This window comes from Passer domesticus, chromosome 18 (genome assembly GCF_036417665.1).
Source record: "Passer domesticus isolate bPasDom1 chromosome 18, bPasDom1.hap1, whole genome shotgun sequence".
Taxonomy (NCBI): domain Eukaryota; kingdom Metazoa; phylum Chordata; class Aves; order Passeriformes; family Passeridae; genus Passer; species Passer domesticus.
Genome location: NC_087491.1, coordinates 8,712,169 through 8,727,176, shown reverse-complemented (window position 1 = coordinate 8,727,176; position 15,008 = coordinate 8,712,169). Strand labels below are relative to the sequence as shown.

The 15,008-nt window shown below is 47.5% G+C and overlaps 1 protein-coding gene across 7 annotated transcripts in view; it reads right to left on the bottom strand.

The window, feature by feature from the left end:
• Positions 1–15,008, bottom strand: part of PRRC2B (proline rich coiled-coil 2B) — a 46,096-nt gene that overhangs the window by 4,982 nt on the left and 26,106 nt on the right. For 5 of the 7 annotated variants that reach the window (XM_064393570.1, XM_064393574.1, XM_064393571.1 and 2 more), the window contains exons 15-31: positions 14,507–14,726; positions 11,881–13,944; positions 11,555–11,754; positions 10,744–10,889; positions 10,155–10,296; positions 9,499–9,578; positions 8,621–8,812; positions 8,287–8,481; positions 7,776–7,862; positions 6,758–6,862; positions 6,007–6,199; positions 4,708–4,805; positions 3,953–4,080; positions 3,118–3,355; positions 1,556–1,732; positions 795–886; positions 163–283 (exon numbers count right to left, since the gene is read on the bottom strand). In XM_064393570.1, the coding sequence (XP_064249640.1) occupies positions 163–283; positions 795–886; positions 1,556–1,732; positions 3,118–3,355; positions 3,953–4,080; positions 4,708–4,805; positions 6,007–6,199; positions 6,758–6,862; positions 7,776–7,862; positions 8,287–8,481; positions 8,621–8,812; positions 9,499–9,578; positions 10,155–10,296; positions 10,744–10,889; positions 11,555–11,754; positions 11,881–13,944; positions 14,507–14,726 (4,478 nt within the window). The remainder of the gene's footprint in view (positions 1–162; positions 284–794; positions 887–1,555; positions 1,733–3,117; positions 3,356–3,952; positions 4,081–4,707; positions 4,806–6,006; positions 6,200–6,757; positions 6,863–7,775; positions 7,863–8,286; positions 8,482–8,620; positions 8,813–9,498; positions 9,579–10,154; positions 10,297–10,743; positions 10,890–11,554; positions 11,755–11,880; positions 13,945–14,506; positions 14,727–15,008) is intronic. The other 2 variants (XM_064393577.1, XM_064393576.1) reach the window with 2 other exon arrangements.

Here is a 15,008-nt window from a genome sequence, read left to right as displayed (position 1 = left end):
GAATTACTCCTGGGCACAGTAAAACACCCGCTACCCAGGGGAAAACACCAATTCCCACACGGAGCTTCAGTTACACAGGCCTTTCCTCTACAGCCCAAGGCACAACACAACAGAGTACAAGAGAGGTATTTTTGGGCTGTGCAAAGAACTCAGGTACACTACCTGCTGTACGTAGTGTCCTTGCACAGAGCCCATGCTCACTGCTGGTCCCGACGGCTTCCCGCTGGGGCTGGCAGAGCTAGGCCTGGAAATCGAAGAGTCGACAACATTCATGGAGTAAATTCTACAATGGAATGAGAGCCTTATTCATGTGTGAAAGAAAAAGAGACAGCAAAGCAGCAATAGACAGGGCACAAGTCTGTTGTCTGGATCAGTGAGCTCCACAGCCCAAATGACAACACTTTTGGTTTGGTTAAGGAAAAAAAAAATTAGTCTCCCAAAAGCCTCAATGACCTGATGTGTCTAGACATGAGCGCTCCCATCTTCAGGACCAAAAACACTTATTCAATGATTCTCTTTCCCACCTTCACAAGGAACAAAAGCACACACCAATTCCAACCTGTCTTTGAGATTCAGTGAACAAGTAACTTCATGCACTTCCCACAAAGCTCCAGGTCAGATACACACACTGGTGCACACCCAAAATGAAAGCCATGACCATGCATTTTGACACATGTACTTGGACTGAAGTGAGCACGTTCTAGACATGAAAAGCCAGGTGGATCTCGTGCAGGGATGATGGGTGCACATGTGCTCTCCCATCCTAAGGAGCCCGAGCTGTGTGCAGGTCTCACCTGTACGTGTGTGGGGACGGGACTGACCCTCCGGAGGACATGCTCTGTTTACCATCGGAGAAATGAAACCCTTTCATTTCCATCTGGGAGGACTACAGAGGAAAATGAGTGAGACAGAGTATCATCTTTGCATTCACAAATCACTCATTACTTCATAGAAAAACTTAAGCCAAATGTCTGCCCTTCTCCCCATCATGCCCATTAAAAGAAGAAATATTTTTCAGGTGAAGAAAGTGGGCTTGTAAGTGAAATAATCTGCTTGTATTAAAGCACCAAGCCAGGAGCACAAGCAAATACAGAAGCTGGAAGTTAACTGCTGTGCTCTCTCTCCCCTATAGTAAGACCAACTCATGATATGAATCCATCAAACCAGACATGACATTAATATACCTACTCAAATGGACAAGCTTCACAACAGAGTGAAATATCTGGGCAGTATTCCAACTGTGTCTGGAGCTCACCACCCCTCAAGCACTCTGGGGAAACCTGTGTAAACATGTAATAAAACTGGAGACTCCAAACTGGATCAAGGCAGATGTGGCTCCCTGGAAACAGAATGATGACCAGCAGCAAAACCTGAAAGCTGCTGGCTTGCACTTGGAGATGAGGGGAAAAGGGTTCCCTCATTTTAACAGCAATCCTTGGCTTGGATATTTAAGGATCCCAAACAAGCCATTCTCCCCTTCAAAACGCAAGGAGTACAACTTCAACGCAGGAGGGGTTACTGAATGCCATGAGCAGCACCAGGAGTTAATCCTTACCTCCCTGCTGGCAGCAAGAACAGAAGGCTGGGATCCAGGAGGGAGGATTCTTCGGGGAGCTCCTACAGGCAGGTTTTGCCCCTGGGGAAGCTGGATGGACTGTGGCAGAAGCAGGGGCTGCTGGCCAGAGCCGTAGCGGGGCAGAGGCAGCTGGGAGCCAGGCACAGGCATTGTCAGCTGTGTGACAAGGACATGTAGTTACCTTAAAGGCAGTAACAGTCTCGTGTTTGACATGCTGCCTCCCAATACCCTGAAAGCACAGCCTTGCCAAAAGGAAGCTCCCAAACAGTGCAGTCTGGCACGGAATAAACGCAAATGACTGTAACAGAGGGACTTTCACACTGAAATGGATGTTCTGGCAGTGCTGCCAACACTCTGATCAGCTGGGTTTTTACATGCCATCAAGTTAACCTAACTGCCCATGGATGGGGGCTGTTCTCCATTCCTAGAGCCCAGTTTTCCAGTCTTCCTCATGGTCACTTCATGGGTCTGGTTTTCCCTTCATACAATGGCAGTGTCAGTGCAGTGTCAGGTGCTTTGTTTTCACCTTTGAAAATCTCCTACACTCTCCAGAACATTCTGAGGACTGGATCTCCAGAGAAAGCGATGGGGACCTCACTTCCATGTTTCACAGTGAGCTTCAAACCAATGATGGACATAATTAAGAGCAATTACAAAAAAATATTGTAGCTCGGGGCTGAGGCACCTCCTGTTCCCTCTGATTTTCTCACAATTGCTGGATTTGGGAGGTTCTATCAACACTTTAGGATAAATAAATAAACCAATCTAAGGCTGGCAAAAGAAACTAAGTTACTCGCTTATGATGGATAAAGCATGTCTTCAAATATTTTGTTTGCCAGTGTTCTCTGCATTTTCCTCACCTAAGTTACTTTCAGGATTAACTCTTTACGTCAGTCACAACATAAAAATCCCTCTGAAACAAAAAATAAACCTTAACAAGTTGCACAAGATAAACGTAAGATGAGTTTAATAAAATTATCAAATTTCTCCAGAGAATCAGAGCACATGCCCACAAACACAGCTATGGTCACAGTAGAATTCAATGTTTTTATGTGAACCATGCTTTATTAAAACATTTTCACACATTGAAACTCCTGTTAGGATTCTGCCAAACAGATCAGCTGAAGCTGTAAATAAGACTTGGACGACAAATGAACTGAGAAGACGGATGAGCCTTTAATACAAGTTCCTAGTTGCCCTGGAAGCTGAGGTGATGGGAGAGATGACTGGGATTTGGCTCTCAGAAGAGGTGCTTTTAGGACAACCATTGCATCATGGCCTCCTATGCATGCAGCACTGGAAGGTCTGACTTCCAAGTGACAAAATGACGTCTCAGCAGGGACAGACAAGGTATGAGCAACCATCTCATTAAATAAGGTGCTGCATATGTGAAACCATGGTTCACAGAACAGTGTCTCGGGGAAATCTTCCGCCTCTTTACAAAGTTTAGTTCACACAGACATGTTACAACCCATCCTCAGAAACAAGTGGCTGTGAATTAGCCTGGACCAAAGGAGTGGCTCGCCAGTCCTGCTCCTAACCTGTGTGAGCTGAGAGTCCATCATCTGGGAGGCTCCCATACCAGCCTGGTTTATTTGCCCCTCATAAACCAGTGCCTGGCTTCCGTTCATGGGCTGATAGGGGGACCCAGACTGGGTTTTCACCACCTCCAAGGGCTGCATGCCTGGGAAGGCGGAATATGGAGGCTTCAGAGCAGTGCCTCCTGTCAGGACCATGGTGCTGGGCTGGGACAGACTGGGGTGCATGTACACCTGAGACCTGCAGGAAAAAAACATGCTTCAGTCATGATGCACAAAACCTTTGGAGACTGTACAAGCACACCCTGCCAAACCATATCTGGTCTGCCATCAGTTGTCAGACAACTAAACTGACAGTTTAGAAATAAGCTGTGATGCCACCTTCCATTTTAGTTACCAGGATTTTTTACTTCCACTCTTAAGCTTTTACAACCATGTCCTTATGTTGCCAGAATATTCAACAGAACAACATTGTGTAATATCTAATATTTATGTTTCAATATCCCACATAACAACCTGTGCATTAGCAGTTTAAGGGAGGATTCAGGTTACCTAAAGTCTGCAGCAGTTTTGCAAAGCAGGAAAAAATCAGAAGTTATAGATTCCAACATCTCCAGCAAATAAGAAGGGTTTTTTTTAAACCTCAGTGTTTAGGCTTTAGTACTAATTCAGACTGTTCACTCTCATGCTCCCTACACTGGCACTGTTCTTAGGGGAAGGAAACAGCATTTGAACAAAGAGGGAAGGTAAGGTGAGTGTGGGGTACCTGACCAATGTACACAGACAGCAGGAACTTAAGAGAGCAAGCCACAAGGAAAGGAAAACAGGAAGCAGTTACCTGAAGGGCTGTATGGAGCTGTACATCTCCTGGGACTGGGAAACAGGCAGACCACCCCTCAGTCCAAGCTGAGCTTGGGCCTGTAAGGATGTGTGCAGGGAAATGGGAATCTGTTGAGCAGCAGCAGCCTGCAGAAGAAATTAATATGACTGAGAAGTACAAAAAGAGCCAGAAACTCTTCAGGGCTGTTAAAAACCCCTGTTCCCTGCATGAGTCAAATCTGCAGTGACAATTACCTACACTGGGCCTTTACCCAACCCTGCATCATTCCCCAGAACTGCAGCACTGCCAGGGAAGACACTGCACAGGCACCCCGAGGTTGATGCCTGCAAGGGGCATTTGATGGACATGAGGGAGCCAACATGCTCTTCACACAGAGCAGGTAGTGACAATCCCAGCTCTCACCTGCCTGTACTCTACCTTGAAAGAGCTCTCCCCAGCCCTATCAACAGCCAATTTACTAGTCAAGTTACTCATTATTATTGACTGGCTGGGGAATTCACTGGAAGTCACTTCAGCTCACACAGGTCTCAGCATCTGCTTCAGTTAAAATCAGTCCAAGGGCACTGGTACAGAAGGGGAAGAACTCCTCAATTCCCTCCCTTCAGTTCCACTAACCTCTGACACCCACTGGGAAACAGCATTCAAGGAACCTAAAGGAAGCCTTTGGGCTATGAAAGTGAAAAATTACTCCTTGTTTCTTGAATGCCACCATGAAGAACCCTTGAAATTTGCAAGCTGTACTGCTCCCTTACCTGCTGGTAGCTTTGCTGCTGAGGTATTGTCTGAGGGACCAGGCGGGGCTGACTTGCAAACACATGGCCATCCAGATACAGGGGTGGAATATGGTTACCTGGACATCAGAAAAGGCAGGCTGTAACTCAAGGTACAGGAGAGATGCAGGCACAGCAGACTGCAGAGATCTGCAGGTCAAGATTATTTCCCACCTCTCAGCAAGTTAACACAAACATAGTACCCATTCAGAAGAGTCTAAATAAAGTAAAGTAAAGTAAAGCTCCTAAATCCACATAACATCAGCAGTAGCACGATTGCTGAGAATTAATCATACCTTCCTGTCAGAGGCTAAATGTAAACCCAGGTTTCCCACCTCCACAAAAGAGTCAGACACTAGCAGCTCAGAAGCTGGTAACCTGTACTCTGAACTAAATGCCAGAAATCTGCTCAGCAATCATCTCATCTCTGCAGCTAAGACAGACAGAAGAGCAAACACAGCATTTAAGGCCTTGACACATGAGATCTAAAAGCCATATTCACCCCAGGGGTGGCACCAATCAGTAACTGCTGTGCCACTCCTGTGCTTTTGTGCAGATATGAACCACAGGATTAAGCAGCAAGATTAGGGTGGGTGAGGAAGGAAATCACCTGACTTGGAACAATCTGTTTACCAAGTGAAAGCTAGTAACAGAGTCACCACACATTTCACTCTGTTCTTGAAGTGAGACATGAGAAAGACAGTGCATACATGAGAAGCCCTCTGGGACCCAGGAGTCATCCCATGGAGAGAATCCCAGTACATTTCCTCTTTCCAGATGCTCTCCCTAATTACACACACTAACACTGAGTTAAGCTTCTCCTTTAACTAAAAGACAGCAACACCTTCTCCCCTCCCAGAGTTCAGTGAGCTATAAGCCAGTTGCTGTTTTGCTAAAAGCAAAAGGTGCTCAGAACCTGTGGCTTCAAAGGCAAAACAAGCAGAGAATGGCTGACAATGATACTGGGACTGTTGAAGCCTCTCAGCCATAGGTCGTTTCCCTTCTATTCTACTGGGCACACTGTAAAGGGTAAAGCAAGATCTACTGAGACATCAGAGACTTGCCACTACACAGGGAAAGCTGTCTATTAAACTTCCACCAGTCACAATCTTCTAAGTGGGGAGACAGTCCCCCTTTCTGCCTTGCCTGAGTTGTTGAGGATCTGTCAAACACCAGCTACTCTACAGAAGCTCTTCTCACCATGCTCTCATCTAAGAGAACCAGAGGATGACTCCCAGATAACAATCAGACAATGCAAATGCTGCTGCAGGTTGCAGGTACCTGGAATAGATGCAGAAGGTGCTACAGATGCCACAGGCATAGGAGGCATAGAAACTCCACCAAAAGAGCTGTAGCTGACACCATTGGAAGCTCCAACACTGGAAGGAGGCTGGATGCCTGAGCCTGCACCTCCTGGGGAGTTCTGTTCTGGTAAACTCGGAGAGTTTTCCCAAGCTTTACGAGCAGACTCCATCTATGGAAACAAAGAACAATAACTACAGACAGTTCAAACGGGGAGGACATTACCAAAGCCTACAGCTGCTCATCTGTGTCCTATGAGCTCAAATTCCCTGCACTCTAGGCATAGTGGAAAGCTGACAGGTCTGAGGTCAGGGGGTTCTACAACAATTTCTAATGGACAAGAATCCTTCACAAATATTCAAATCTCTTGGTATTTGCTGAGCTTCTCGGGTTTGGGATGGAGGTGAGTTTTGGTTTGGTTTATTTGGTTTTGTTGTTGCTCTTGTTTGTACACTTGGGTGGGTTTTGTTTGGATTTTCCCTCTTGCTTCCCAGGATCCCTGAGCAGCCAACTTGCTCAGTACTGAAATAGGAAAGCTCTGTTGCACTTGGTTTTACAACTGGCAAAGACTTACTGTGTTCAGGACTTAAAACATACACCTCTGCACTCATGTTGAACACCACATAGGCACAACTTCTACAAAAGCTAATTAAAATTTAGCAATACCTAACACAATACTCTGGGAAAGATGTCCCCACAGAAGGTATCCACACACCTTCAGCTTCCTTACCTTAAGAGTAAGGTCTGCAGTGGGGAAGGACATGGGGTTCAGGCCGATGCAGCGCTGGAGGTGATGATCCCTTCTCAGGATGGGAATGGACTGTGTTAACCCTGCCTGAGGGGAGAGTCAGAAAAGGTGAATATTTGTGAACTCTTAGGAGAATGGTATGAGCCACTAAGGCTGACAGAGCTCCAGTAAGTCCACATCAAAGAATTCAGTCCCCAATGGTACTACAGGAGCCAAGTACCATGTTCATCTAGGGCTCATTCTGCTCTTGCAATAAAGGAAGCTTTGGTTATGTGCAGACACACTCCTCCATGCTGAACTATACCAGCTTCCTCCTAAACATCAGTTTGATCCAATAACTTCCATTTGCAGAAGAGTTCTCCTTCCTGTCCCATATATAGAAACTACTTAAGTTTCAGACAAAATCTGTTTCTGAAAAAAACACCCTATAAGACAAATCTCCAAAATCAAAACCAGACACCCTACAAACTTGAAGACATTTCAAAAGCAGCTTTGTGTGTGTCTCACTTTGCTGTCTACAGCTGAGCTACCAGCTGGGCTTTCAGTGTGCTCAGTCTTTCAGAGAATAATGAAATACCCAGATGGCTGGAATAAGCTGAGAAACCTCCAAAAAGCCTGACCACCATGTTACAGTTTTCTGCCTTGCTAGGACAGGTGAAACCTTCTGAGGAAGCTGGGCACTCTGGGTCTAAATATGCCACCATCTGGACCATGGCCATGTCCAACACTAGTGTGTCTCAGGGGAAGAGACTGGCCATCTCAGAGATGGCTTCACACAGGTCACAATGCCAATGAACCTGCTCTCTACATCACTTCTGAGTTTGTGACACTCATTTTACCACAGTATCTTGAGATTTCCATTTTGGATTTCAGTGACATGTGCTGCCTAAGCATGAAATATGAAGTCAGATGCAAACATGCTTGCTCTCTTTGGAAGCACCTGAGGTTTACCTAAGGAGTATCTCCACTGAATCAATGTCAAAAGAAAAAAAATACTTACATTACTGGCCAAGGCATCCTGCAATTTGGTGACAGGGTTAGCTGCAGTGCCAGAGGCAGAACCAGGTGGCAAGCTGAAGTCAGAGTCCTGAAAAAGCAAAACACAAAATTTAAATCCAGGTCCATGGGCCACCCCTCTGCTTTTCATGGTTAATGACTCTTGCCTGAATTATGACACTACAAACTAAAGACTGATCTCCAGTAAGCCTTGCTGGAAACAGAAAACACTTCTCAGCACTCAGCAGCAGGCAACCCCCAGAGGCACACAAAAGCTTGGCCATGATTTTGTCCCTCACCTCTGTTACCACCCCAGCTGGTCCTTGGGACAGTATTTCCAAGTGGATACTAAATGTTTGCCAGGACATCCTGAGTACCTGGTCTGTGTCAGTAATGAAATCTAAGGCAAACCTACAGCTGGAAGCTTCCTCTAAATAATCCTTCTTCCTCAAACCACTTTTCATGCCTCAACAAGATCAAATCACCAAGAAGATAAAATTAAATTCAATCCTCACTTTAGGATTTACTCCAAATTCAATGGGTGGCACAGGAAGTACAGAATCCACGTGAATTTCCACCCCATTAACAGGGGGAATATTCCCTTCCAGCCGTTCCGTTCCCTCCGAACCCTTTCTGTTTTTCAGGGAGCGTTCGTTGCCGATTGGTCCGGGCTTGTGTTCCTTGTTCTGTCCTGAGCCTTGATCTGAATCCTTAACAGGAAAGCAGAGAGGCTGAGACACAAAGACCGAATAACCCAACCTCAAGCCTTAAAAATGCTATCAAGAACAACACAACCACTTCACAACGTCTCTCACTCTGTGCTCTGGCTTGGCTGCGAATCCAGATTACCTTTTTATCAGTTTGCTTCTGCACTTGCTCCTTCTGGCAGTCAGGCTTTGAGTCCACCAGGCCAGCCCCATTCATCTCCTCTGGTTTGAGGGTGCCATATGGAGAACTGCGCTGAGAGGAGGTCGCGGAGGATTCCCGAGACTCCGCGCTCAAGTCAATGCCACTATCCCCCTGGCTGCCTTTAAAGCCCTGCTATGCAAAGCACGAAATGTGTTAAAGCCCCGGACTCCGACCCAGCACCACCGAGGAAAAAACAGCCCAGAAAACAGCAAGACCACGTCCCTTTTCAAATCACCATCCTGGTTAACTGCAAAGGAGTTGGGCCTGACCTGCAGCACCCCTTGGCTGCTCCTTCAGCTCTACACAGCCCTGAGAGAGGTGAACTGATGCACCAACCAATGCTTCAGAGTAAGGAAATGTGTCCATAGAACAACTAGGCTAAGATTGCCAAACTCACTTCACATGGAACCCAAACCAAATTTGATCTCTTGGTGTCCAGAGATGAACTATTCAGGAACTCCTCTGCCTTCCCTGCGTTAAGGCTACACGCTGCCCACATGCACAAGGCACAAACAGCACCTAAGGGATTCCACCCTCCTCAACCACAGTGTGCACCCAGTGATGAGCATAACCCTGGAACAGCTCTATCACACAGTTACTCCAGATTTATACCCACACACACCAAGCACTGCTTGGTTCTTTTGGTCAAGATTTGAACAACGTCAAGCTCAAATTAAAACTGCAAAGAGACAGTTTAAAATGGCACAAGCAGAGCTGAGAGTCACTAAGCACAGATGGAGCAATGAGAAGCATAAAAGCCACCTGCATTAATACTTTATACATACAATACCTTGAAGAGCACCTTAGGAGCCACTTACCTCAGTGCTGGACTCAGTACCATTAAAGGTATTTACAGGCTTGCTCCAGGAATCACTGCCAGGAGACTGAACGGAAAGTGCTGGAAGAGAATGGAGGGCAGGGTTCAGCTGCTTGAAACACAGCTATGAGCACACCCTGTGCACATTACACCACCAACCTTCCATTTCTAGACATGAGAAAGAGTATTTTCACCACCTCAGAATATGTTGCCCAGACATCTGAGACATGATGCAGCAGAGAACACAGGGTATGAGGAGTGAGAGTAGAGAACAGGGAGGAGATTTCTTAGGCAACATAACAGAGAAAGACAGGTCAGAGAGAAACAAGGGAGGCACTAGCTGTTCAGGATTAGAGATGAGAAAATGAAGGAAAGCAAAATAAGAAAGAGTCTCAAGTAGATCCAGCCCAAGCAGCTATAAGATGCTGTATAGTAGGACCTTGATGTGAAACAAAGACCCAAGAAGCAGATTAGGAGACTGACATGGCCAGCAACAGGAGAACAGAGGCTACTCCACATGTGTGCCAGCTCCCCTCCCACTCCCAGCATCAGACAGGAGAGGGTTGCCTGCTCTGAACCATGGACCCCATCCTTGCTGCACATCCCAGAGGACTCCAGCTCTGCAAAACCCTTTGGAACAAACAGACTCAAGCCTACCTGGGCTGTTGCTCTCCCAGATCTCTGTGCCCAGGCTGTTTCCAGACACTGTTACATCACCCTGCTCCAAGCACAGGCTGTTCTGCTTCTTAGCAAACCGTGGTGGAATGCGCGACTGAAGGACGCGGGCCTTGGCTGGTGCCTGTGACAGGAAAGGCACAGGTGTCAGGCTGGGAGGTTCCCCCAGTCTAACAAGGCTGGAGAGAGCTGCTTTTTGCAGTGTGAGGTTTTCTTCTGGCAACAACACAGTCAGAGTGCAGAGTCCTGCACTGCTCCTGCTGCCCAATATCCCACCAACTACAGCCAGCAGCTGGCTTAGAGAGCTAAGCTGCTTTGGATGAAGACCACTCTAGAAACTTAACTCCCAATTAGCAATTCTGCTGCAAGCCAAGAACAGTCAGAAATCAAACTCTGCTTTTCAGACCAGCGGCCCTAAATACGTTTCTGGGGCCCAAGACAGGATCTGTACTACTTTGGCACTGTCAACTATACGTTTTTCTGTTCATACAAACACTTTCTGGGGCCCTGTTTCTCTGACTGCAACCCAAACCATGGAACAGGTCCAACTTTTCTGCCTCCCATTCCTCACCTGAGCAGCCTGTTCCTTCTTCCTTCGCTCCTCTTCCAGCAAACGACGTTGCTTTTTGGTAAGAACCTCAATGAAGCCTTCCCCTGCCATGGAACCAACTTCATTCTCTTCTGCTGTGTTCGACACCCGATTATCAATGATGGTACCTGAACAAAGCACACAGAGAATACAGTGCACATGTGTGTGCATATAAAGCCTTGCAATTGCAATAATTTCAACAGTGCAGTCCAAAGAGGATCCATGCCACAATAAGTTCACCTAGCAACATAGCAGCTACCTTCAGAAAACAAAATCACGTAGTCTGCTGACATCTACCAGCCACTTTATCTCGCAGAACTTTGCTGTCTCCTCTGTTTCAAGATGAGCACACTTCAGCCAGAGAAGCTGTGTGATAACTCGGGTAACTGTCTTTTCAGATATATTAATTTCTTGCCTCTTTGCCATTAGCTCAGCCTTAAATTCTCCACTCTGGATGCTCCCTCAACTTCCTTCACACAACATAAATTTTAAGCTTAAAATACATTAGCATCTTAGAGAGAAATACAGAAATATTCTCCTAAACACAAACTTTCTATAGAAGAAACATAAGAGACACTGTCAGATCAGGCTGAGAAGTTTGCGTTTAAAATTTAACAATTTTACCTTCCATTTTTGTATTTAGATACACAAGAATTTTCTTGTTTCTTTAAATAAATGGAAAAAAAAAGTCCCTAACCTGATATTAAAAATTACACTGGATAGAATCAGTCTGGCTTTAATCAGTCAGCCATATGTTATCCTCTTAAAGAAACAAATGAATCAAGATACTCACTTCCATAACTCAGTTCAAACTGTGACAAGGCTTCTCCCTTCTCACTTGCTCTTTGTGCAGTGGATTTGTGCTCCTTCTCTGGCTTTTTACCTGGCCCCTCAGCATTCTCTGAGTTCACGTGGGAGGCCCTATCCAAGCTATAAATGGAGTGGCTGCTCCCACCACTGGTGTTGCCAAGGCCTCCTCCTTCTTCTGGAGACCTACACAGAAAGAAGGGAAAGGATTTAGTTTTGTCAGAATGCAAATAGGAGTGACAAGAAGAAAATGCATGGGGTGCATGTCCACTCCAACATCTGCATATACCACAGATGAGAAAACAACTTTACCTTTTGCTCTTTATCAGGGTCCCATTCTGCTGGCTCTCGTATCTGGAAGCTGCTCCCACACCAGTCCTGACAGACTGCTCTGCAAACCCTGCTGGCTCAGCCTTGCGGCTCTGCCTGTCCACCAGCGGCCTCTGGCTTGAGAAGCTCCTCTTTGCCAGCTCCCGCTTCTCTCCCAAGCTCCCAGTGCCAAGGCCACCTTCCAGCTGGCCCTCACTCTCTGGAGCTCCATCTCTTCTCTCCCTCCGCTCGCTGAAGTCACTGCTCTCAGACGCTGTTTCCCACTCCTCATTGGCATGGTCTGAAGAGTTTTGGTAGGACAGCTCAGGAGAGCGTCTGCCCGACATGCTGTTCTTCTCTGCAGTGCCCAGTTTGGGTCTGCCTGGCCACTGGCTGGGCAGCAGATTATTGCCTCCCTCCTCGGGGTTCCACTGCCCGACTGATTCCCGCTCCTGCCTGAGGCGCCTGAACCGTGGGGGTTTGTCCTGGCGAGGAGGACGCCGCCTCCTGAAGGGCCTGTTCTCTATGTTCTCCTGATCTGCTGAGTAATCCTCCTGGAAAAAGTGCCTTTTGTCATCCAGATGACTCTCATCAAAAACCCGGCTGGAGAAGGAATCCGTGTGTTTGTAAGAATCCTGAATGTAGTCCCTGTCAGACTGCTGCCTGCTCCCAAAAGTGTCTGATGGAGATGTGTGGCTGTACTCTTGCCACCCTCCTCCCCCACTCCTGCCTTGCCACTGGGTGGGCTCCTTACCCATGAACCCCCTTCGCCCATAGCCAGAGTTGCTCAGTCTTGGTGGCAGTGATCTCCCAAAGGCTCTTGGAGCCCTCATCTTAGGATCCAGGCTATTGTGATCATCTGAATAGATTTTGTTGGACCTCCAAGACTCTTTGAAGTCTCCCTTTTTCAAATCACTGTCCTCCCTGTCCAGCACAGAGCCTTCATTGCTGTTCTCAGAGCCCCTCTGCCGGCGACGCTTGGGGAGCTCCTCGTACTCTGACCCTTCACTGTGTGTCTCGCTGGCAATCCGGCGCCTTGGCTTGCCTCTGGGGAAGTCCTCTGGCTGGTTGAACTCCCGGAGCCCTCGGCCCCGGCTGCTCCTCTGGTTGTTGTTGTAGACCCCCCTGCTGCTCACAACCGTGCCTCGGCCTCTGAAGGTGAACTCTCTGAAGCCTCTCCCTCGCCCACGCCCTTGACCTCTCCCACCAAAGGCTTGCTCCTCATCAATGAAGATCCAGTTGTTTCTTTTTGTGGGAGGGAGATCACTGCTCTCCCTGGATAGTTTGCTCTCCCAGGTTCTTTCTGGCTTCTCTTCTTCTTCCTCCTCCTCTTCTTCCTCTTGAGACTTCTCAGCCTCTCGTGCAAGGCTGGCTTGGGAAGAACCTTTGTCATCCAGCAGGTAACGCGTGGAGTTCAGCAAGGCAGCAGAGTCATCTGACTCATTTTCTACCTTCTGAACAGCTGCCTTCTCCTTCAGCGGGCGTGAGCTGTCCTCTCCCTCCAGTTTAACCTTCTCCATCTCCTTCTCCTTCTCTTCCACCTTGAGGGCTTTCAGGACTGGTTTTTTAATGGGACCTGACCTCCGTGTCCTCCCCATTTGCTCCTGGGGCTGCCCGCTGGTGTTGCGGCTCTCAGGAGCCCACTCTGCTGTCTCCTCAGGGGCCTGCTTGGTACTGGCTCCTTCTTTCTTCCAGGGGTCAGCACTGAAGGATTGCTCATCCCGGGGTACTTCTTCAGCAACTTCTGCTGCTGTCTCTGCAGGTTTCTGATGGTGGCTGATATCCCAACCGTTATATTCAGGCTTCTTCTCTGCTTGGATAAAATCAGGCTCCAGGGGTGAACACCTCAGGTTTGGATGGCGGCTGCCAGCAGGACAGGCTTCCTGCACACTCTCCTGGTGCTGGAACAAGAGATCCTGGCCTATCCTCTGAGAAGACAGGCAGCTGTCAAAGTCTGCTTGGGCCTTCTTGTCAAAAGCATTCAAGTACTCCTCCCCTCTCTCCTCAAAGAGATCGCGCTGAGTGCTCAGACTCTCCGGCCTTCCAGAAGCAGAGTAACTTTCGTTCCTGAGAATGAAACAAAGGAAAGTCAGGTAATGCAGAACACAGGACATCTCCAAGGGCCCAGGCTGGATACAAGAGGTGAAAAGAAATAAACTGAGGTTTATGGTAAATTATGAGGCAATTAACCTATAAATACCAAAATGCTAGGCAGAGGCTGTGGCCCCAGTCTGTACTGCCTGGTTTGTTAAATCAATGCATGATAAAGAAAACAGTTCCTGTGATGGGCAGCAAACTTAAGAAATGAAGGGAGATTTAACCTACAATGTGGAGATCAAAAAACAAATAATTGGTTTTAGAATGTCCAAAAAAGTAGGAGACAAACTAGCAAGCATCAGAATTTTGCACTCATTGTTTTTTATATAGGGCCCCCTCTCCCTCCAAACAGCTGGTCAGATAGAAAACTTCTGAATAACCTAGTCTGTAAACGCTCAGGAGTGTAAGGGTGCTCCCAGATCAGTACCTGGGCCTGTCTTTCAGACCAGCTCTACACCTGCTTTTCAGCAGATGGCTTATAAGAGCACCTCCCATCCCAGCATGCATGAGGACAGGGGAATTCTGCACTCACCTGGCATGCAGCCCCTCCATGCTCATGTTGTCAGCCTGTTTCTGATGTGACAAGGAGTATCCTTTGCTTTGCAGGGAGGTGTAGCTGTCCTGGCCCCACACTGGCACAGGATCCAAGGGAGCAGTCTTCCTCTCTGCCTGCCCTGCCTGACAGTTCTGATCTTCAGACCGACAGCTGCTCGCACTGATGGAGTCCTGCTGAATCATGGGCTTCATAATTCCTGCTCACAACAGAGTTCATGCCATTAGCACCAGGATTTCACAGACAAGAAGAATTTAACAATTCCCTAGCTTGACTCCCCTTCCTTCTCAGGCAGCAGGCAACTGCAGCCATGGAAACCTCCCTTGTAAAGGGGAGTCTGTGCTTGGAAAATGCACAGCTGGGAAATGCACCTGGAGTGACACAGAAGATGACACAGCTCTCAGAGCCCAGCCCACACAGACACTACACAGCATCACTGGCTTGGGATCAAGCAATTCACCAACTCCAGGGAATGATTTAT